The 24,020-nt window shown below is 42.1% G+C and overlaps 1 protein-coding gene across 2 annotated transcripts in view; it reads left to right on the top strand.

Moving 5' to 3' along the window:
• Window positions 1–7,617: 7,617 nt before the first annotated feature.
• Window positions 7,618–24,020, top strand: part of LOC111956180 (teashirt homolog 1-like) — a 445,767-nt gene continuing 429,364 nt past the window's right edge. For both annotated transcript variants that reach the window (XR_011474539.1, XM_023976630.2), the window contains exon 1: window positions 7,618–8,595. Coding sequence is in view for 1 of the 2 variants with exons in the window: in XM_023976630.2 (XP_023832398.1) it covers window positions 8,556–8,595 (40 nt within the window). In the remaining variant the exon portion in view is untranslated. The remainder of the gene's footprint in view (window positions 8,596–24,020) is intronic.

Here is a 24,020-nt window from a genome sequence, read left to right as displayed (position 1 = left end):
GGCAAAATGTGTAGAATTTGAGTAAATTTGCTTTTAAACTGCAAATCTTTCTCTCCGCCTTATGGCAAAACGAGTAGAATTGCATGAAATTAGTTATAAAATTGCAACATATTCTTTCCGCACCATGGCAAAATGTGTAGAATTGCAGAGATCTTGCTTTCAAACAATGATTAAATTAAACAAAGTAGAAAAATTGTTAGGGACAAAAAGGACAACAATGATGAAAACAAAAGGTAAGTAGGCCTACAACAAAGCTAAATGCAAACTGTAAATAGGACTATAGCATAAAACATGGCAAACATTAAAATGTTTGAAGTTGACATGGAATAATGACACAGTAAATGTTTTATTATTGTGGTGTAATTATTACTAACCAACACATCAATTTAATCAGCCCAACAATTTGAAGACGCACAAGCAATCACCAGAGACTTGATTTTGTTTGTGTTCTCTCTGTGTGAATTTTTACCTTCAAACAATTAGGCTTCACAGTCTAACCATTACATCTTAACAACGAGCAATATTGTTTTTAATTATCTTAGTCAATCATCTAAATTTCTTTAATAAAAGTCATTCTTTTTTGGATCAATTCAATTGTAATAGCATAGCTATAGCCAGGGCCGACCCTGGGCATAAGTGACATAGGCAATCACCTTGGGCCCCKGACCATAAAAATAAATAAATCTCAGTCGGGGTCTCAACTTACTGTTGAGCATTAGAATAGTAGAATACACAAGGTGTAATATCCTGAAATTTGCTTGTCCATCAGCAGTTTTCCTCTTGCTATTTCAGTTACTGACAGTCATTCAATTATCCCATGCCAGCTAAAWWWTTTTTAGAATGGTAAGTTAGTCTACCCAGCTATTTAAACTTGTAGTAATCATGGCTGAATTACCGACTGGGCACTAAGGGCACGTGGCCAGGGGCTGTGACCTCCAGGTGGCCACCATTGATTTTGTTACTGCAAATCTTTCTCTCCACCCCATAGCAAAATGAGAAGAATGAAATTAGTTATAATATTGCAAAACAATACAAATACGTGGCAATATGGCAATATGGCAATATGTGACTCACCACCTGGATTCGGACTTATGTAGCAAAATTTGAAATTGTGTTTTTTACATTAGATAAAAGTAAAGACTCAAAGCTACAAAATGGTATATCATACACTGCATTTGAGGAACAATGGGAAAGTAATTCTGCTTTGAAAGTTGATCAGCTTGTAAACTCACTTTTGAGAAAATTGCCTTTGAATGTTTTGGTATCTAGTGAAGAGCTCTTCTTTGTCTACATCCATTCAGCKTCGCTTTAGCCCCACCCATCTCGTTTCCCTCTCGAAGCAAACACTTGACGCTCTGGCCGATGATTTGTTTACCTCTGAATAGCGTGAAAACAGCCTAACCAGCTCTGCTGGATACAATTTCTAAATGCGAGGTTGGGGTCCCCCCAATCAAAACTCACCTAGGGCCCCAAAAAGGCTAGGCTTTGGCTATAGCAGAGCAATTTAATTATGAGTGAATCGATATCTGTAGATCTTATACTGTACATGTCCACATATCCATAGCATGCTCAACACCATTTTAATTTAGCTACGTACTAGTATCGCTCTTAATGAACTTGCTGTGCATCTGTCATCCTCAAATAACGTCTATGGGACGTTTCATCATCTTGGGGCGTCCAAATTGGGGTAATCAAAAGACCCCGGCAGAGATTATGAACCTTTAATTGCGTTGTCAAAATTACGGCATAGTGTGTCATCTCTCGCGTCTCTACTTCAGATACGTTTCTTCATCAGCATTTGTTGAAAAACTACAGAAGTAATTGAGTTGTGGGTATAAAGCTCTATCAAAGCTCTTGTTCTTCTAGGCTAGGTGACATTTTAATTATACGTCCTTATCTGATAGATGGGGAGATATACCTTGTGTCAAAGTAAACGCCACTTCTTTATTGTTTTTTAATCATATATGCTTATATTCATGCTGTCAATGGATGCATGGGATTTCATTTGACCCATCATTGATTGAAGATTATGTACCATATAGAGGAGGTTTATCGTAAGCCACAAATCTCTCCGATTAGAAGAGTGTCTTGTTACTTGAATGACAATGAGAGCAAAAAGAGACTTAATAAGTGAATGGCTATATTTTATTAGAAGTTTAGTAGAAGTATGTTATGGTGAAAAGACTTTGTGCCCGTGGAAGAACTGCAATCTTGAGCTGACAAGCTTACAGTTCTTCCTCAGGCACAAAGTCATTTCACCATAACATTATACGTAGTTAATAGTACTTCAATTGTAAATAGTACTTATACCATTTGATTACTGATTGAGTCAGTAAGTAATCAATGTAACAATGGTGAATCAAGAGTATAGCTATGGACCAATAGTACTCTGACCAATGAGTCAGGCTGTAATTAGGACAAGTTACAGTACATTGCAACGTTATGAGCATCATCACATTCGAATGGCATGTCCAATTATATTATGGAGTTGAAGCGACATGGAATTTATCCCCCACACTAAAAAAACCTTGATTCTATAATTCTATCAGTGACCGTTGCATTGGTGTGTTATGGCTGGAGGGTCTCTGTTTGCTTGAGGTGATGCCTTAAACAATGATAATGGTGATAGTAATAGTAATAATGGTACACATATAACCAGGCAGTTAAAGGTCTTTCTCTTTATTGTGCCAACAGCATGTTTGCATTCAACTGTATTTGTCTGATTAAATATTTCTTAGTGTGACTGATGAGGCTGTGTGATAGCAGGTCAAAAGAGGCATCACACTCAAACATTTTATCTGAAGCTTTGATAAAAAATGTAGTAGTTAATAAAAAATGCATGTAGGCATAGCACTTTGTATCCAAACTTTACATTTAATAATTATTATATTGGAAGATAAAATGGAAAAACTAAATGCGTTAATCAAGTGTCAATCAGTGACAAAATAAATACATTGGCTAATGTATGTAACATATTTTCTTCAATTGTTGGCCTATAAAAGTAATTTCTAACTTTCATTACTTTTAGTTTTTGGATATTCCATTGTTGCCATCTTACCCATTTCCAGCTTACATTAAGGGCAGTAAAGTTTGGGTAGAGAGTAATCTATCTCTAGCTAAATATCTTATCCTTACTTCATCAATAAAAGGGTACAAATGTTTTGTCTATATACAGGTACATTTTGTGTATACTGCATATCACATAAATGTTTGGGATGAGGTTGTTTGTATAAGTAAACAGTACACTACTTTTGGAATGTTCCCTCACCTTCTAGCACTGGGCCTTCAGCCAATGTAGTATTTAGAAGCAGGGGTGAAATAGTAGTTCCATTCTCACTGGTATCACTGTACACCATCCATACAATCCGTGCGTGTTCACGTCAACCAATCTAAAAAAAGAAAGAACAAGAAAGAAGAACATAATGTGTGCAAATATACAGTACATGCCAACTACACGAACATGTTCACATGTACTGAGGGGAGTGTTTTTCAACGTAGATAAAAAGGGAGACGGCGGTGACACAAAACGAGGGTGACTCGTCATCGTGTTGTCATTGTGTCAGTATGAAAAGGTACTTGATATGCGCAGAGGGGGGGAAATGGGACTATGCCATGTTATTGTTTGCGAATGTGTAAGATCTTGACATACATGTGTGTGGACATGTGTGATGGCGTCCTAGGATTTGGTAGCTTGGAAGCTTTTTTGGACCATAATGCACTGATTCATTATGACTGGCTGTAAGGAAGGAGAGAAAAAGAGGAAGAAGAAGAAAAACATTTCAAATGCACGAGCACCTGGAACTACACATCTAAAAAAAATCTCCCCATTTTCCCTTCAATCTTGTCACTGGATATGCCATACTTTTCCTCAGACACCCACTTCCAGGGAACTGCAACACAATTTCCAGAAAATTCCAGGGAGCGCGGAAGTGGATCCAATGCCCAGTGAGTTATGGTCTGGCCTCCCGGTTTACGCTCCTTGCTGTTACTGACAATGGTAGCCATGCTCTCACTCGTGTCATACCATGGTGCCGTCCGACTCTGCAGCCACTCTCTCTTATGATCGCACTGTTCTTTCAAAAAAAATGCAGTTACTTTCCAATGTTCACCATAGCATGAATTGTGTGGTGTAAAGTTATCAGGATGGTTGCTTTTAGTTCTATTCAAAGTTAATACAAATGCTGGCTTCAAATTCGGCTTTTTTTGTGTCCTGTAGATTTCATGGCCTTGGCACTATGGTATTGTGGAATCTTCTTTGAAATACCTAAGATAAGGTATACCCAATATGTAATTACATTCACACGGGCAATAAACTATAATGTGTTAGGAGTAATGCGTCCTTACCTATGTTTCTTCCTTTCACTAATACATAAAAGACCAGCAAATTGTGAATAGTGGTGGACACTACAGAAAATACTCTGCTGTTAACATTGACTTACACATTACGACAGGTTATGCATGTGCACGGGGGACGTACAGAGAAACCACCATCTTGTTTTCCAGTTTAACCCTATGTGATAGGGCTTGCTTTGAGTCATCAGGGACATTCAGCAACAATTATAGTTACAATGTAAGTTTATGGGGCCACAACACACTGATAAAACCACATGTGTGTGAGTTTGTGTGTGTGTGTGTGTATGTTTGTATGTGTAGGTGTGAGTTTGCAGGCCAGTGTATGTGTTTGCGAGCCTGCATCCGTCTGCAATGTGAAGGCATGTGCATGCATGTGTGTATGTGTGAGTTGCATGAGACTGCCTTCCCTTGGGCTGACAAGAAAGCAAACAGCACAATGTGATCTTTGGTGTGTAAAAATCTGGATAATATCACATTACACATAATATGTGTATCTAAATTCCATAAGAAACAAATGTAGGCCTACAATATACCCTCAATTAAAATATAAGCCGACAATATACCCTCAAAGTCAGATTTCAGTCCATATGATCATTATCGCATAACCATTTTACCACATTTTCAATACCATGCATATTATGAAAGTGTTCATTTTCTAAAAAATTATTCATTTAGCAAATACAAAAGGTTAAAAACAGACATGAGGATGACCTAATTATTTTCCCCATTACATCTTATTGTAAATACAACACAATGCATAGTGAAAATGTTTTACACTCAGGGCTTTTTAGATGACAAAAACACTATGAACTCTGAATTAAACAAATTCTTTAGCAGGAATATTGTGTGCAAGTTAAATCAGGAATGTCAAATGACAATCCCTTTGAGTTCAAGTTGAACTGCGTCCTTATTGAGGCCGGTGCTGGAAAGTATGGTCTAGAAGTCTTTTCATTCAATATGAACCTTTATGATGTAGTCGTAAAGTTCTCCTGAGCAGGTGTTTGCCTTGAGAAAAATATTTTGATGTGGTTTTCTGTAATCATTAGAGCATTCAATAGTGAATAACAGGCAACAACTTAGGACCTACAATAAATGCAATACACTCCATTCTACACAGTTTTGGATGAATAGTTTGTCATTTTTCTAATAGCCTAATTTCTAAATTCTGTTAACTGGTCTATACCTAAATTACACCAAAGATGCCAGCAATGGCTTATAGAAAGAAATTATCAAATCAACAAGACCAAACAAGATGCACAAGGGCGCACAACTAAGGCAGGATAAAAGGTCTCAAAGTTCAACATTGGATCTAATGTATAGAATTCAATAAGGTATCAATCTGCACAAAACATATATTCATTGTTTTTGACAAAGTTGACCAAAACGTTTTTCTGGTTTTGTTATAAGTCTTAGCCTAACAAATCTCATTGGTATCCTATGTTAAATTAACTGTAATAATAATAATAATGACACTAATAATAATAACAACAATATTAATAATAATAGCAATATCTGTGGAAAATAATGTAGCTTAAGAATATGAAATTATCTGACACAAAACCTTTCAAGACCAATTAAATTCCAATATTCAAACTGAACACTTACAATTGTAAACGCAGCTAGAGAAGTCTTATCATCTTTAAAAACTCAGTAGGCCTATTCACTATGAAAAAGCTCCTGTAACAGTGCTCTGTCCATAAAGTGCATAAAACCCTCGCATGTCCTTGCCAGCTCTACTTCCACGATGCACTTTCTGATTGAAGATTAGTGACGTAAGAAACATCAATCGCGACAGGCATGTCGAGGTAGATGGAGGAATGGATAGATAGACAGATGTTGGGGCGGTACTTGGAAATATTGCCACATTATTAGCCCCCTCCGACAACCATTCTGCATAGATGATAAATTTGATAGCATGCTGGCAATGTCTCAAGTATGTCGCGCGCACTGAGAGGTAAGGATTTATTTGAGTGGGTAAAATCCTAACGATAGCCTATTGGTTCATCATCTGTTACCTTTTGACTTGAGAAAAATATCTAACATAAAAAAAATGAAGTGCGGAGTGGCATGAACAGATAGAGAGGTTAACATATGGTGCAAATTCCGAAAACTCACCAGGGTCAGTTAAACAAGGTTCGTCTGCCGGCCGCCTGGGCGTTGGGAAATTAATCCGTCTCGCAAAAATGCAGTCGTGCGCCCGAGAATGTGGATGAGTTGGTGCATTAGCAAGAAGCGGCAGCCATGGTGGTGATGGAAAATCTCCAAAATATCTGATGCATGGGGTGGTGGGTGGAACGGTGCGTATCTACCGCTGAGCAACGTAACACAGCTTCAATGCTACCGAAGTTATACGCTAGCCTACTTAGCACCACCAAACGTGCTTTAGGTAACACATGTAGCCAAAATAAAAGAGCATCCCATTAAAAAATAGAAGAAAAACTCAACTTCACGGTCAATTGGGGTTCTCTTGATGTCCTAGGTTTAGAATACGTTCAACAGCTTGGCTATCTGAGTTATTGACCAAATAGCTACTCTGCCTCAATGCAGTCGGGCAGAATAAGTTGTTGTATTGACATGTTAATAACATAGTGAATGAAATGGATTTAAAAATAAATGCGCAGGGATGGAGAGCAGTGCACTGTTTCAGTCACAGTGGACTTGTGCACTCGATGCCCCGCCCCTTCCCATGCAAAGTAGTCACTTCCCAGCAAGGTGTAGCGAATCAATCTGCAACTTCAATGCCCCCTTTTTTAGAGGTGTCAATGAAGAGGTACAAAAAAACAACTCCTCCCAACTGCTGCCTGTATAGATATTTTTTTTTCAAGATACAGAAGCTTTGCAATCTAATATATGGTCTAAAAAAGTTAATGAAAGAATGCATTTCAGAAGAGAATTGAATATCAGAACACATACAGAATATCCCGTCAGTGTTCTTTTCTGTGTTTTGTGATGATCATTTCTCTCCATTTTGCAGTCCGTGTAACATGAGGACAGTAGCATAAGACATACAGTACGTGTAGTCTCATACGCTCAAAACTAATTTGGTGAAACCAACTATCATAATGCATGGACGTGGAGAAGATTTTTTCCAGAGCATTGCATTGGACATGCGGTGTTTTATAATCCTATTATAGAAAAGAATAGAGAGAAAACAACAGAACAATTAAAAAGATTGACAGGTGGGCTCTGACTGTAAGAGTGACGCTTCCAGAGGGGTGGAGTAACAGAGAGGCAGGAAAGGCAACGCGATGTGTCTGTCGATCAGTTGAGCCTGTCTGATCAGTCGCGCATCCCCCGCATGTGCGATACATATTTCTCACTGCGGAGACGAGACTCCAGCTTCACTATGTGGAGTTAAAAATAAGCAATACATCCACATTCGTATCGTTTCGTGGAGTAGCTGTTGGCGTTTCGTTTGTTTATGAAAAGTCTTTGGAGCAGTAATACACCAACTGTCCACATGAAAGCCGAAAGGGCATCATTTTTGTGAGCTTCGTCGGAATAGGCTATCCGAGCCTAGCTGTGGGTGTTTAGTTTGCGCGAGGAGACGGAGAGTAGCCTATTGGCGGCATAGCCATTTGATCTGTAATGCTGTGGTGATATGACTGACACGGACTGATTGACATAACCCTCTAATGTCAATCTCCTTCTATCCCATTTTGTGTCTACTTGCAGAGATTGAACAACGGAACAGCACCTGTGCGGAAATACAGTTTGGAACGTTATCCATCGCCGTGGAAGTTTGATACATTGAAAGACTTTTACTTTCAACGCGAAAATCTGTTATAAAGTGTCGTTCCGGGGGTGGAATCCTTTTTTTAATGGAAGCTCCGCGGACTGAAGAAGCTTTGGCGGCTGTCCATGTTCTCCACTGCTAGACTGAAACGTAAAACAGAGGTCTTATAAAAACTGTTTTCAACTCAACATTTCCAGAGAAACATAATTTTGTTTAGGGATAGGCTATTTGTTTCTTCACATTTGACAAACAATCGCTGAAAGATGTTTAAAAATAATAATACTTTCACTGACGCTTAGACTTCCTTTGCCAGTCAAAGAACGGGATTCTACATTTCTATTCCGATTCTATCGAAGAGAAGGACAAAACGACGTTATTTTATTTGGTTTCGTCGCACTGGTTTCCTCTAGGGTCGTCTTTTATTTTGGTCTCTGCATGAAAGTCAAGCGGAAAGTCTACCAGCAGCATGCCGAGGAGAAAGCAGCAAGCGCCAAGGCGGTCCGTAGGTAAGCCCAACTCTGAAGTCTATTTCCCCAATTCCCTCCCAGAAAATCCTCTCAAGTACAAATTTTCCCATCCTTATTTCAAATAGCCCTAAGTAGACACACATTCGAAACATAAATATAGCCTACTATGTTATACATATTTAACTACAATCAAAAGGAGGTGAACATAACATATTTTTTTGGTCCAGAAAAGTATTCAGGCCTAATTCAAATACTTTCCTTTTTTTTTGTCACAGGTTCATATTCACATATAGGTTGTCAAAACCCATAGGCCTATTGAAGTTGTATACACATATAATATACCTAATGCAATTGGACGTGTGTTTGATCTAGTAGCATATCTTCGGCTTTAAGTACCCATGAAAACCTAGTCGCTGGCGCGTATTTTAAGTCTCTGCGTTACACTCGGGGATTGCCATCCTTGATTTGATGCCTGATTGATCGCCTGTCATGCGACTACCTTTGATCTATTCATTCCTGTTAAGCGTCAGTAAATCATTCACTATGGAAACACGCATGCGCTTGACAGCTTGAGCCACTCAATGGACAACTTTTTCCCCTGTCGAGAAGCAGGAGAAAAGACAAATTGAAAGAAAAGTTCCCAAGCGGGGTAAATACTTTGCGATTAATGACCAGGGGGGGAGGGACAAGGGATGAGGCGGAGGGAGGGTGCTGGGGCGTGTCAAGATCAGAAAGTAACACTCAAATACTCTTAAGAGTACCTACAGTACGTCGACAATATCCTTCTCAAAGAAGCAACTTTAACTTTCCCCCAGACTTACTAGGCTACTCTGTACCAATGCAATGCTATATTCAACCCACAATAGAAATAGCTTTTTTCAGAGTAGCCTAGATTCTATTCTAGGATATAGACTATGCAGTATGCACACATTAAAAAAATATTTTTTCGCTTTGATCGTGCATTTTTTTCTCTATTTTTGGGGAGGTGCACAAAAATGTATTTGACACACATAGGAGTTTTCATGAAGTATCATGAAAGATGACCAGAGTTGAGCCTGTCATTTTGGAGACGTTTTTTCTTTGTCTCTTATAACATGGAATGATTGACAAGGATTTCCACCAATCCCCTAATGAGAAATCTGCCTTTGAAGTTCAGGCATTAACGACTGCTGCTGAACAAAACACTTCTAGAATATTAAACAGACTTTGGAAATGTGAAGTTAAGCAGGTTGGGAAGGAGTTACTTTGAACTCGGTGGGGTTGTGAATTCAGCTTGAATGCAGAAATATAAATGTGAGGATATTCTGGTATAAATAGGTGATATGGATAAACTAGTGAAAAAATGGTTACGAATGAAAAGGGCGTCAGGGAAGGGGTTTTGTCACTAAGCATGTAGGCTACAGTCAACTCCTAATAAATACAATGGCTTGAGACTGTCGTGAATGCATGTACTAAATCAGAGCATTCAATTACCCGGTGCAAAAACATTATTTGGGACCGGTAAACTGCAATGCACTTCAACATAGTATGCACATATCCAATGTGTACACTTGAAGGGGACTATATTGTATGCTTTAGCCTAGTACAAAATGTACACAATGCTGCTGAATTATCTGACCCAGCAGCTTGTGCACTCAACCAAGCCATCAGCTCCCTGCTCGACTCCCATCCAGCTTTTGAATATTGATTTAATTGTCTGATTTGTGACGGGAACATACATCACTGGCAGTAATGGTCAATCACAACTTGGCAGGCATCGTCTTTCCATTATTTCCAGTGTGTGACACATGGTGGTCTCCATCAAAACACTGTGACAAAAACTAGTTTGTTTGAGTGTGTGTGACAGAGAGACTTCTTCATTACTGAAAAAAGCACCACTACCCCACCACTTACACACAAACCCAAAACATGTATTGTAAGTTAAATAAAAATCTTGACTTAAACATACACTGCAGTCAGGAAAATAAGAATGTGAAAACAACTAGCTTTGTTTTGCTGAAAAGCGATTGAATATCACTGTTTTAAAATGGAGGTCCATGCTTTAGTGGTGGTTTCTAGCCCCTTGGATGCCGCTGTACCTTGTGTCTAGTATGGCCAGTAACTATACATAATCTCCCCTCCATTTGTAACAACATGGCTGCATCTGTTCGTTTTGGCAGTTCCGTTCAATGCGGTGCAATCCGAGCAGCATCGACTTTTGCTGCAGTCATTTGTTGACGTTTGATCTCCGGAGGGTGCTTCGTGTTCATTTTGGGTGTGTTTTATCACTCTTATTTGGAGTGACCTGCAAGTCCAGGGTAGGCTTACTGTACTTGATACAATTTCAAGCCAGAGGTAAAAAAATTGGTAGCCTATGTAGCGCGAGTGTCATTATATAATAGTTTCTGAACAAATGGGCCCAGAGAAGCTTTGTTATTTTCATACTAGAGCTTATGAGTGACATAACCTTTGACCTGCAAATGCTGCTTAGATATGTTATAAAAAATATTGTACCACAAGAGTGCAGAATGCCAAGATTCTCTCCAAGGAGGTTATGAAATTGAGGCCTTGTCTTGTAGTACAAATACCCTTGTCACTTATTGTAATAAGTGTTGATTTCAGGACAATTTTCTTCTATACCTCTACACTGTAAAATGTCACGGTAAGGCCTACCCAGGAAAAACTCCATAATATTCAGATACTTAATCATCACCTCAATGACACCAAAACAAGAAACGGCGACCAATGAAAACACACCTTTTCTGTGACGTCGATCAATGCCTCCTTTTCTCCCCAACCAAACCCTGCCTGCTACATGAAAAGGAGTCTCAGTCTCTTAATTATCACCCGAGGGAGGGAGGGAGGGAGGGAGGGAAAAATAAGTCAAGCTTCCTCCCTTCGTACGACGACAAGCGGGCGGCAGCTAGCAGCATCGTTAGCCCGACTCCATAATTATCTGGGATGCTGACGGATCTAGCGACAGGGCCCCGCCGATTAATGCTGACAAATTCAGCAAGGTGTCAAGTTCCGCAGCTGGCTTGATGTAATCAAGTTGATATTAGCCCAGGTCCCCACACACAAGGTACATTTGCTAGCACACACACACACACACACACCTCCAGTTGCAGTATTAACTCAATTCTTTCGAAGGGGTGCAGGGTGGGGGGCTGCAGCTAGGTGACAAATGAACTATCTGGCTAATCAAGTTGAAGTCGCCGAGGCAAACGAACACTGCTAGATAATGGCGGATCTTAGCCGAGTTTCCATGAGTTTTGTACAGGTGTCCTATAACAGGGTTATAAGATGTGCTGGTTCAGGCATAAGTACATTGGATATGTTGTATTGCATATTGTCCTGCATCACGCTGCTTGATTCTTCCATCTGTACAGTTTGTTATGAAGTGGGTGTTCCATTACGGACAGAGATTGTGTTGCATGGTGTTTCTCTTCCTGTGTTTTCAGACCAAACGTTTGGTAGCACTGCAGGTTGTCAGATCTCTTAAACTAAGCTGTGGTACAGTATGTGTGAGTCTGTGTGTCTGTGTGTAGCAGCCACTGTCTCTTTACCCTAGCTATAGTCGAGGATATGCAAAGTGTCATTAACAGTCGACATTGACTCTAGTAGTCGATAGTCATGTTTGCCCCCTTATTTCTCAACGCAAATAGTTGCAATTTGCATATGGGGTCGCAGCCAGTAGGCCTATAGGAAGTCAAAGAGTTACACACACACACACACACACACACACACACACACACACACACACACACACACACACACACACACACACACACACACACACACACACACATATATATACACCCACCCCTCCACACACATACTCCCGTTCCTCATCTACGTGGAGGTTAAGTGACAAATGAAGATCGATGACTGCTCTTATGGAAAAGAAAGGGTGGTGAAAATATGCCTGGATTAAAAGAGCGCCAAGAGAGTGGCGGTGTGAAGGCGTCCGCCTCAGGAGCAGCGCCGCCGAGGTAAAACTATCCCTGGGTTTAACGAGCTTTCTCACACACACACATATATATATATCTTTCCACAACCTCCACACCTACAACAATGAAGAACTTGCTACAATCCTGCAGTTTAGTCTTCCAGTACGTGAATTCTAAACCATAGTATCCAAGGAGAACAGAGCAGCTGTCTTTCCTCTTCATCTCCCCCTCCCTCTGTGTGGCTTGACATCTCATCTGTCCACTCATTTCTATCAGCGTGAGACAGAGACGGAGAGCGAGACGATAAAATGAAAAGAAGAAAGAAAGAGCGAGTCATGACCCAGAGAGGAGGGAGAGTGGAAGTCCAGAGTACACTCTTGAGGTCAATGTGTACTCTGGGGAGTCCCTGTCTGAACGGGTTCCATCTAAGCCCACGCTCTGCGTGTGTGTTTTGGTGGAAGTTGTGTCTTATTGTTACAAAGCAATGTGTGTGTCATTGTTTTTCCGCCTTTCTTATGTTTCCTTTGACCTCAGAGGATAGGGGTCATTTATAGGCTTTCACTCCAGTCGTCTCTGAGTTTATGTCAAGGCTTCTGTGTGTGAGTGAGAGTGTGGACCTGTGTCAGAGTCGTCCGGGTGTTAACTGATAAGTGCCAGACACGTGGGATTTTTGTGGCGGGTGTATGATGTTAGGCAGTCCTCTGTCCATTAGCTCATTTCGCTGTGTACTGAATTTCGCTGTGTACTGAATTACAGTATGTGAGTTTGACCTCTCTTCATTTTTCTTTTGTTTTAACAAACCGTTACAGTTTTATGAGGAAAAGATTGATAGGACTGTGAAGAGCCTGTTTAGTGCATGTGGCGCAAGGCCAATATTCTATTTTATATTTTGGACAGTGACTTTCAGCCAATACATTTAAGCCAATATTACTTGTGACCATATTTAGCATTGATTATATTTAATCTGAATGACCAATTAAAAATAAACTAAATGCAACTCTCTGATGTCCAACTTTGTAACTGCCTTTCAGAAAAAAATCAACATTCTGGAACTTTGTGTAGCTCCTCCCCAACTTCCTGTTTCCTACTTCCTGTCTGAGCCTATCTGTACAAAACTAAACTAAATCATACAAATAAAAAGCATCTTTATTATTTCTTTGTTTATTTCCATAACAGAAGGTTTGAACACTAATGTGGTAGAGTGCATTTAACGGTGAGTGGAGGGAAGAAAGAAGAAAGGGGGGGGCTGCGAGGAAAAGGTATTAAAAGTGACAGATGAACAGGAGTGGGGAGAAATTCTCCCCCAGCAGCTGTGACTGCTGCCATTACCCTGACAGGTGTCAATTAAGAATTATAGCCAAGGGTCCGTCATTCTACTACCCCCCCCCCCCCAGCCCAGCTGTGTTGTGTGTGTGAGAGAGAGAAATAACATTTTACCTTGTCGCTGTGTTAGCATGTAGCCACAGTCGCAGCCCTCCTCCCCCATTGAAAATGAGCCGTTGGGCGGCAGCTAGCTGCGCTAATCGATAACCAGTGTATTGCAATTATTTTGCCATTATTTACGAGGGACAGTAACTCCCGACGCGGTGTTATTAGCCTTTAATTAGATGTCTGCACCACACACACACACACACACACACACCTGCCCTGTTGCCAGGTGGATATATGTTGGACATCAACACACACACATGGACGTTCACACACACACACACACACACACACACACACACACACATACTGTCCTACAGCTGTTGCTAGGTGGATATATAGTTCCTTAGAGGCAGCAGGGTTTAGAACAATCACTCTCTATCATATCACAGGCCCTACATTTGATGCTGAGGAGCCTTAAGACCCTTGGGCAAGCTGAGGGAGAGGGGAGAATGAAATACAGGTCCATTTCAGATAGTAGTTTCATTGTGTGCACTTGTACTCTGGATGGAGGCTTTTGATAGGGTAGCGTGTATTAACGTCTACTTAACGGTGGCAACATTGTTCCATATTAGCTAGTGGAATCATGCTAACATAGAATCAAGTCACCTGTCACGAACGGCCAATTGACACTTGACAATTTTCATGACATCGGCATCAGTTTCCCCATGCTTAGAGCACGCAAATACTAAGGATGGATGGGTGTTGGAGTTTAGTGCTCCAAGTAAATTGTGCCAGGACATTCTTCGGATTCATTTGACGTCTGCGTTGATCAAATATCAGATTCTCTTCCTATCACTCAGAGGACATTGTTGTGTCAGCAAGGTTAATTTTATCCCAGACCCAGATTAAGTCTATTCCTCGAATAAAAAGCATTCTCAATTGAGAATCTCCATTTAAAATTGCTTTTAGTCCCACAGACCAGTACCAAAATACTTTGTCTGAGTGCATTTCTGTTAGCCAGCCCCAGTGAAAATAGTATGTTGAACCCCTAATCAGTGGCTTGTAACACTGACTTCAGTCTATAAGGCTTTCTAGACACAACAGGAGCATCGATAAGCCATACGCATCTGTGACTGAACTGCCATACTTGGAGAAACATCCACGAACAACAACACATTTAACTGAAAAGTAATATGTGCCACTTTACAAGACGTTGTTGTATCATCTTGTAAAAGTTTAATTTGAAATGTGTCAAGCCCTTGTTTTGTTTCCCCTAACTTACTTGTAGGGTTAGAGTCGAGATTTTTACATTGCGATGCTCCTCATCTTTTTGTCCCTTCATTCATGGCATTTCGATATACAGTGCTTTCGGAAAGTATTCAGACGCCTTGACTTTTTCCACATTTTGTTACGTTACAGCCTTATTCTAAAATGGATTAAATAAAAATACTCAGCAATCTACACACAATACCCCATAATGACAAAGCAAAAACAGGTTTTTAGATTTTTTTTTGCAAATTTGTTAAATAAAAAACTTAAATATCTTATTTACATAAGTATTCAGACCCTTTGCTATGAGATTCGAAATTGAGCTCAGGTGCATCCTGTTTTTATTGCATCCTGTTTCTACAACTTGTTTGGAGTCTACCTGTGGTAAATTCAATTGATTGGACATGATTTGGAAAGGCCACACTGGTCTATATAAGGTCCCACAGTTGACAGTGCATGTCAGAGCCATGGGTTCGAAGGACTTGTCCATAGAGCTCATAGATATGATTGTGTCGAGGCACAGATCTGGGGAAGGGTACCAAAAAAATTGCTGCAGCATTGAAAGTCCCCCAAAACACAGTGGCCTACATTTTTAAATGGAAGACGTTTGGAACCACCAAGACTCTTCCTATACCTGGCCGCTCGGCCAAACTGAACAATCGGAGGAGAAGGGCCTTCGTCAGGGAGGTGACCAAGAGCCCAATGGTCACTCTGACAGAGCTCTAGAGTTCCTCTGGAGATGGAGAACCTTCCTGAAGGACAACCATCTCTGCAACACTCCACCAATCAGGCCTTTATGGTAGAGTGGCCAGACGGAAGCCACTCCTCAGTAAAAGGCTCATGACAGCCCGCTTGGAGTTTGCCAAAAGGCACCTAAAGACCTGAATGCCAAGCGTCACTTCTGGAGGAACCTGGCACCATCGCTACGGTGAAGTGTTGTGGTGGCAGCATCATGCTGTGGGGATGTTTTTCAGAGGCAGGGACTGGGAGACTAGTCAGGATCGAGGCAAAGATGAGCGGCGCAATGAACAGAGAGATCCTTGATGAAAACCTGCTCCAGAGCGCTCAGGACATCAGACTGGGGCGAAGGTTCACCTTCCAACAGGACAACGACCCTAAGCACACAGCAAAGACAACGCAGGAGTGGCTTCTGGACAAGACTCTGAATGTCCTTCAGTGGCCCAGCCAGAGCCTGTACTTGAACCCGATCGAACATCTCTGGAGAGACTCGAAAATAGCTGTGCAGRAATCCTCCCCATCCAACCTGACAGAGCTTGAGAGGATCTGCAAAGAAGAATAGGAAAAGCTCCCCAAATATAGGCGTGCCAAGCTTGTAGCGTCATACCCAAGAATACTCAAGGCTGTAATCGCTGCCAAAGGTGCTTCAACAAAGTACTGAGTAAGGAATCTGAATACTTATGTAAATTTGATATGTCTGTTTTTGTTTTTAATAAATTATCAAATTCTAAAATCCTGTTTTTGCTTTGTCCTTCTGGGGTATTTATAGATTTATGAGGCGGAAAAACAATTTTAATACATTTTATAATAAGGCTGTAACCTACCAAAATGTGGAAAAAGTGAAGGGGTGTGAATACTTTCCGAAAGCACTGTAAATCCACGACTCTTAAGTCTGTGTTCTCAGTATATCACGACATAAGACAAATAAAAATTGGTGCTGTTTTTACTGTGAGGTGATGGATAAAAGCTGGCCTCAGCACATGAGACTGTGTGTCGGGAGGGGAATTTCGCTGGGAATTTCTATCTCCAAGGAGTGTTTATTTAACCGATAAGTGTCTTTGAAAAGCAATGAATATCTATTTTTTTTTGGACAACAGTTTACTGGGCTCTGTAGATAAGATACTGCATCTGGGAATGGATACGGCCCACAGATGACAGTTTGTCCTTGAGACTGGACCAGACGCCTGGGTTTTTGCTGAATCCTCACCTCTCTCTCTTTCCATTTTTCTCTCCTTACTCAATCTCTCTCTCTGTCACGGTCTCTCTGTCTCTCTCTCATCTTTATTGCTATCTCTCTATCCATCCATCTCTTCCGATCTCTTTACCTCTGTCCTCTTTCATATTCTCTCGTTTTGTCTACTCTTTCATACTCTCTCACTATTCTCTCTTTATTTATCCCCTTCCCTCTCCGGTGTAACCGGACAGAGCCAGCAAGCCTGTTTTGAAAAATATGAACTAGAAGACAAACAGAAAAGAGTGTTTCCTATGCTGTACTCTGGCAAACCCATGTGTATATGTGCATTTCCTTTGCATAGCACTCTTAATAGTCATGATGCGCCATACATACTAGGTGTAGATTCTCCGTAGGTTTTGGGGAAGGAATTTACTGTATAGTGTGTGTGTTGTCTGGTTTATTCGACGCCACATGTGGCCCCAAAATTGCCCGAAAGCTTTATTTGATCCGACGCGGACTCAGACAGTGTCAGTCACTGGGGGGCTCTAAGCTCGGCTCTTAAGTCGTCTTTCTTAGGAAACGGTGGGGTGCCCCCAGACCCCCTCTCTGTCTGTCTCATGACTGCCCTGTCACCTGGTCTCTCATAAAGTCAGTCTGAAGACTTGTTTTTGTGTCTGACTCTCAGACTTTCAAATTGTCTGTATGCCTTTTCAGTGGATCTCTCGTATGGTCCTTCTTTCCGTCTCTCTTTCTCATGTCTGCCTTGTCACTCAATCTCTCATACAGTCTGTCTGAAGACGTGTTTGTCCGTTATTCTGACTCTCATTCAAGTTGCCTGTCTGTTCATCCCTCTGTTTCATAATCCTGCTGTCTGTTCGTCTTTCCCACAGCGGGGGAAACTAATCAAGCCATCTGCAATGATTGAATTATGTCTGTCTGACACAGAGAGTGAGACAGCTAGAGTCAGGCAATGATTAGCTAAGTTGAACATTAGCTAACTATTGTGGCTGACTTAAACATCCATGTTTTCCAGATCACTGTCAATCATCCATCAATCATTGACCCAGTTCGTTGTTGACACCTTGAGTATCTGTCTGCCTTTTGAGGTCACAGGTTCAGAGGTTAAAATGCTAATTGTTGACTATAGATGTTAATTAGTTGTTTTTGGTTGAATTTCAACAAATGTAAATTTATCCAATGATTAGTGTGACTTTGAGGGGATCCCTTTGATCACATAATGTGATCCAAGGTGATTTGTAGATCGTTGATTCTGCTCTCTCCATGGAATGTAGTGGAGCTCAAACACACACTATGTAAGTGGGTGGTTTCACTGCCTTGCAGATTGACGTTCAATCGCACTTGATCATTACACTGATAACCTGGTAATCGAGAATTAGAGATGTCTGTTCATTGCCAATAGTGGAAGGGCCATTAGCCACGTGCGAGTGTGCGTGCGTTACTGTACAGAGGGATAGAGTGTCTAAGTCTTGGGGCAGATGGTGAGGAAAAAGATACTGAGAAAAAGAGGGAGACGGCATGATGTGAGAGGGGGAGAGAAAAGGCCAGAGGTGGAGTGGTAAAGAGGAAGAAAAGAGGGGAGGGCAGAAAGAATGTAAAAGAGGAGGAGCGACAAACGGTGAGGGAAGGAGGGGGGCAGGTTGGGTGGGAGAGTGGCATAGGGGAGAGAGACAGAAAGAGCATGAGAAGGATAGAGAGAAAGAAACATGCAACAAAGAAGTAGTGAGAGAGAGAGGTCAGCCATGCCTGCCACTCATCACTCACTCCTTAATGACTCTCTTTTTTCTCTCTCTCTCTCTCTCCCTTTTCCCCCGGGAGTCTCAGCTCGGCCCAGTGGCCAATCAAATGAGGTCATCCAAAGTTCACGACCCCCACTACCGCCCTGGTCCCACACAACACCCATCCCTTGTGTGTGTATTGTATGTGTGTGTGTTTTTGTCTGCCAACTTGCTGTTTTGTTTTTTAAGAAACACATTTTTCAGACATCTGAGAAAATGGCAGGTGTGGGTGGATGTGTCTACAGTACATGGTTGATGAAAGACTTCTGTCAGTGAAATATTTTGTTTTTCGTTGGTCCTTCGTTTGGATATCTTTTAGATCTGCCAGGTAGACCAGATTGTATGTTATGGTGCAATAAGGCATTTTTTTCCACTGTTTACAATTATGAATTACGCAATAATATATTCTATCGAAACAAAGTCTGTTATAGTTTTTGTACTTTTGTTCAGTCTTCTGTGTGTGTACTATGTATTTCTTCGATGCTGGCTCGGTTCCTATTCCAGCTTGCGCAGGGTGTTGACGGACCAGGTGTGTGTGTGGTACCACAGTGTCCCATTCCCCTTGGCACGGTTTGTCAGCTATCTGGCTCTGGGAAGCGTCAAGCAACGCAACTCAAAGTGAAGCCTTTTCACTCTCTCCCCCTCACACCAAATTTGGGAAACAGCTGGAAAGACCATGAAGATGATTTGTCTCCCTCTGCTAGTGTGTCTGACAGCTTCTGATGCACCACACACACACGAGCACGCAAACGCAAGGTAGACACACACCCACATGCACTCACACTCCCCCTTGAGGAGATGTAAAATGAACAGTCCCATTTAGAGATATTCAGCATATTAAATTAAGTCGGTGTCTCTGGGGTGGATGGAGGGAGATTTGATAGGGTTTAATGGAACCAGTGGAACTTTTCATTATGTGTGTGTGTGTGAGCGCATTCCTACGTAGGTGTGTGTTCTCAAATATCTCTATGCAAAGTTTGTGAACACACACACACAGGGTCGTGTATAAAGGGCTGTGCTCTCTTGGTGCTTGTTGCCAAAAAGGCCCTGATTTCCTTTAGCCCAGCATGGCTGGGTCATACATCACTAAGGGGCCTCCCAGCTGCGGTGGCAGGGGCTGACAGAATGACACGTGTCATTTATCATAGAGGGGCCAGGCCTTGGGAAACTACACAGACTGGACCGCACATGACACTGCCCGAGAACGAGGGAGAGAGACCGAGCGAAAGAGGGAGAGCTCAGAAAGGGTTGTCTGTACGATACACAGATAGAATACACATGGACACAGTGAGTAAGTCTCTGTTCATTCTATCCTCTACGTATCCCTCTATCCCTTCTTTCTCTCGTTTCTCTCTTTCCCAAGCACCCATCCATAACCCCGCCCCTCCTCCCGCCTCTCCCCCTGCGACTTCTCCTCCCTCTTTCCTTCCCTCCATCCCTCCCACCAAGTCACTCGCCTGGCCCCCTTTTCATTTGTCTTCATGAGCCTCATTTATTTTGGATGCCACATGCAAGCTGACAGGCATCACTCACTACTGCCCTCCCTGCACACACACACAAACATCGCCCTTCCCGACTTTTTCCGAGGTCAACCCAGCAGTCACGCTTCTCCATTTTACCTCGTCTCCCCCCTGTCTCTTATATCCTCCCACCACCCCCATCAACATTGCTGCCGATGGATGTGTCTTTAAAGCAGAGATTGATTGCGGATATCAGAGTTATAGTGTCATTTATCACGGTAGGGGGGCAGTGGATATCGTTGCGATATTCGTGGACACCGTCTGGGTGTATGTGTTCATGGGTGGCACAGTGTGAGTGTGTTAGGTGTGTGTGTGTGTGTCCGCGTGGCGCGGTATGTATGTGGCACGGTTGGTGGGCACTTTGAGAAGCTGTGCAAAAGTTTAATTGCCAGGGCGGTAAGGTTCTCTTTCGTCTCCATTTCTAAAATGTTCGAGCACTCCATAGTCTACCCTCAGTACGATATTATGTTGTGTTGAGCGATGGTTTCCTTCTCTCTGTCTGTCCATCACTCACCATGCTCCCTCCTTCACTTACTGCTTCTCTCTTTCTCCCTCCTATTTCTCTTTTTTCTCTTCCTCCTCCTCCTTCCTCCCTCTCTTCTAAGCTGTTATGGATGGTTTACTAAGAGTCATGTCCCTACCCTGGGAAATCTCAACACAGGCGCACGCGCGCACACACACCACTGTGAACACACATGACACACACACAAACACACAATCAGAGATGTAGGCATTGATCCCCAGTGACGTGGTTTCTTCTGTGAGAGGCCAGTTTGTGATTTAGTGCGTCTCCTCCTTCAGGGGCTCTCTCTCGTTCCCCCACTGCCTCCCTCTTTTGTCAGTTCACTGTCACGGCCATCAGGAATAGGCCTCACGCCCCCCCACACACACACAAACACTCCCACGTGGGCTGACAGAATTGTTACTCTTTCTTGACCTCGTTTTGTTTTTATTTTTCAACGCTTAACTTTCCAGTAACACTTCATTTAAACTGTTTAAATGAAGTAGCTTGACAACACAGATTAATGCAATGATGTAACAAGGTATATTTTCTGTCACGTTGTTTGCATTGATGTGAATGGAGTTGACATTGTTTTGTGGAATGAAGACGATGTTCTCATATGATCAGCGAATTGGATTTGGCAATCAGTGTGTCCGTACGCGCGTGTGTGTGTATGTACGTGCGTGTGTGTGTGTGTGTGTATGTGCGTGCGTGTCTTTCCTCTGATCTGACTCATCCACAGGCTGTGGGTTTTCCCCGCAGAGACAAGGGGTCAGTTTCAGGGAAGAATGTGTGTGTGTCTTGTGTGTGTGCATGTTGTTCCTCAGCGGTGTACAAAGCGGACGGCCCATGTGAATAGAGGGGAAGGCTGAGGGTACAGGGAAGGGTTGATTGATGGGTTATTGTGCAACCAGACATAACTGGTGAGGTCATGGCCTTCACTCACTCACTCACTCACTCACTCACTCACTCACTCACTCACTCACTCACTCACTCACTCACTCACTCACTTACACAACTATTCACTCCCCTGCACTGCCTTTCTCCCTTCACAATCCACTTTGTTTTCTTTTGTCTTTCCTTCTCCTGTGTAGTTTTTTAAAATTAATTTTATCCGGTTTCATTTTAGACTCTATTCACTGAATGTAACCATTGAAAAAAAACACTGTCTCTGACTCCTGAGAAACTCTAGCAAACGATCAGTCCAAAACAACTATTAATGTCACTTTTGATTTGCTGCAGAGTTTTTTTTTACGGCCAATCCGATTGGGCAGCAACCAGTGATTATCCAATTAGGGAGCCTCATACTAACTTTTCTCCCTCATGGGAAATGTTCACCAAATAAAGTGTGACTGATGCAACAGGGGTCATGGAAAGGTGTATCTGAGCAATACTTTTGTTTTCTCTCCCTTGCCATTTTCTCTCCTGTCCTCTGCAGAAAGAGAGTGATTTATGGTAATTATCGTCTTTGGGGTCATCCATCAACCCGTTGTTGCTAGGCGATGGGAGCAGCTGTTGTTTGGGCCAGGGAAATTCCACTGTCAGGGGGCAGTACACAGGTGACTTCAGGGGGAGATTTAAAGGGACAGGCCCCATTTTTTTGTTTTGTTCTTTTTCCCAGAGAACTCTTGTACATGTTGATTTCAGTTTGTTTTAATCTGTTTTTTGGTTTGGTCAGTGCAGAGAAAAGACGAGGATAGATAGAAACAGTAAGGACTGAATTTCGTCAAGCTCCCAGGAATTCCTTGAAGTCAAACAATGCCTGCGGAATGAAGAGGTAGATAGTGATACAATGATGATTCAATTTAACCCTACCATTGCTAAAGACATCAGGGAATTAGGAAAGATTGRCAATGCAGCTGGTCTATTAAAATGCTTATCCTAGAACCTGTTGTGTATGAATTKAAATGTCCTACACTAAGCGAAGCCTGAGTGCTTATATTGGCACCAGAAGCACTCCAATGTTGACTTTAACCTTTCCAAAACCATACGCTTTTCAATGTAGCTCTTCAYAAATAACCATGTGACGCAGAGGCTTCACTAACTGTAATAGCTAAACCTTCCAGGCGGTTTCTCCKAAAGCTTAACCAGGTGGGAGTGAGGCTACACTAACGCTCAGCTAACATTAGCAAAACGTTAGGACTTTTTGGTTGCATTATTTCGAGAAGCAGCAATAATGGGAGCAGAGGCTATACTAGTCTCTTATGTTCTGTAACATCAGCTAAGATTAGCGAAATGTTGCGACTTGGTAGTTACATAGGTTTCAACAGAAGCAGCCAGCCAGATGGGGGTTGGCTCTGCAGTGCTTATGATATAATGGCCATTGTCTCATCTCTGAGCAGCCTGGAGTTGACAGTGGGGGGGAAAGGTGATTTATTGACTGCAACCGTCGCTATGGCTGCTCAAAGCTGGCTCCCAGGGAACATGGACAAACAGAGAGGGAGGGGAGAGAGGGAGAACAGGGAAGAAAGAGAGAGACTGTACTGCAATGCAGGAGCGAAGAGCAGGGGAGTAAAATGACTGATTATCAGAAGTTTATTTGTGAAATTCAAAATTGTTTGTTTATAGTTAACTGATTCAGCAAAGAATAAATCAAATAACTTTAAGGTTTCACACTGCTTGTTGTTAGTTTAAAGAAAATTATAATATGCAGTTACTAACCCACAATGTCTTCATGTAAATTAACTAACAYGTATGCTGTTAAATCGTTATTTTGTTATGGACAATTATAGAGTTATATTTACCTAGGATCAACATTTTTACCCCCCTCCCCAATTTCGTCATATCCAATTACGATATTGTCTCATTGCTGCAACTCCCCAACTGGCTCGGATGAGGCGAAGTTCGAGTCATGCGTTCTCCGAAACATGACCCGCCAAACCACGCTCCTTAACACCCTGCCGGCTTAACCCGGAAGCCAGCCGCACCCATGTGTCGGAGGAAACAAAGTTCAACTGACGACCCGAGATCAGCCTGCAGTTACCTGGCCCGCCATAAGGAGTCGCTAGAGCACGATAAGCCAAGTGAAGCCCCCCGGCCAAACCCTCCCCTAACTCGGACGACGCTGGGCCTATTGTGCGCCGGCCTATGAGACTCCTGGTCACGGCCGGTAGTGACACAGCCTGGGATCGAACCCGGGTCTGTAGTGACGCCTCAAGCACCGCG

The sequence above is a fragment of the Salvelinus sp. IW2-2015 genome, linkage group LG31 (genome assembly GCF_002910315.2).
Source record: "Salvelinus sp. IW2-2015 linkage group LG31, ASM291031v2, whole genome shotgun sequence".
Taxonomy (NCBI): domain Eukaryota; kingdom Metazoa; phylum Chordata; class Actinopteri; order Salmoniformes; family Salmonidae; genus Salvelinus; species Salvelinus sp. IW2-2015.
The sequence above is the reverse complement of the archived record's forward strand: the minus strand, read 5'-3'. Positions and strand labels throughout refer to the sequence as shown.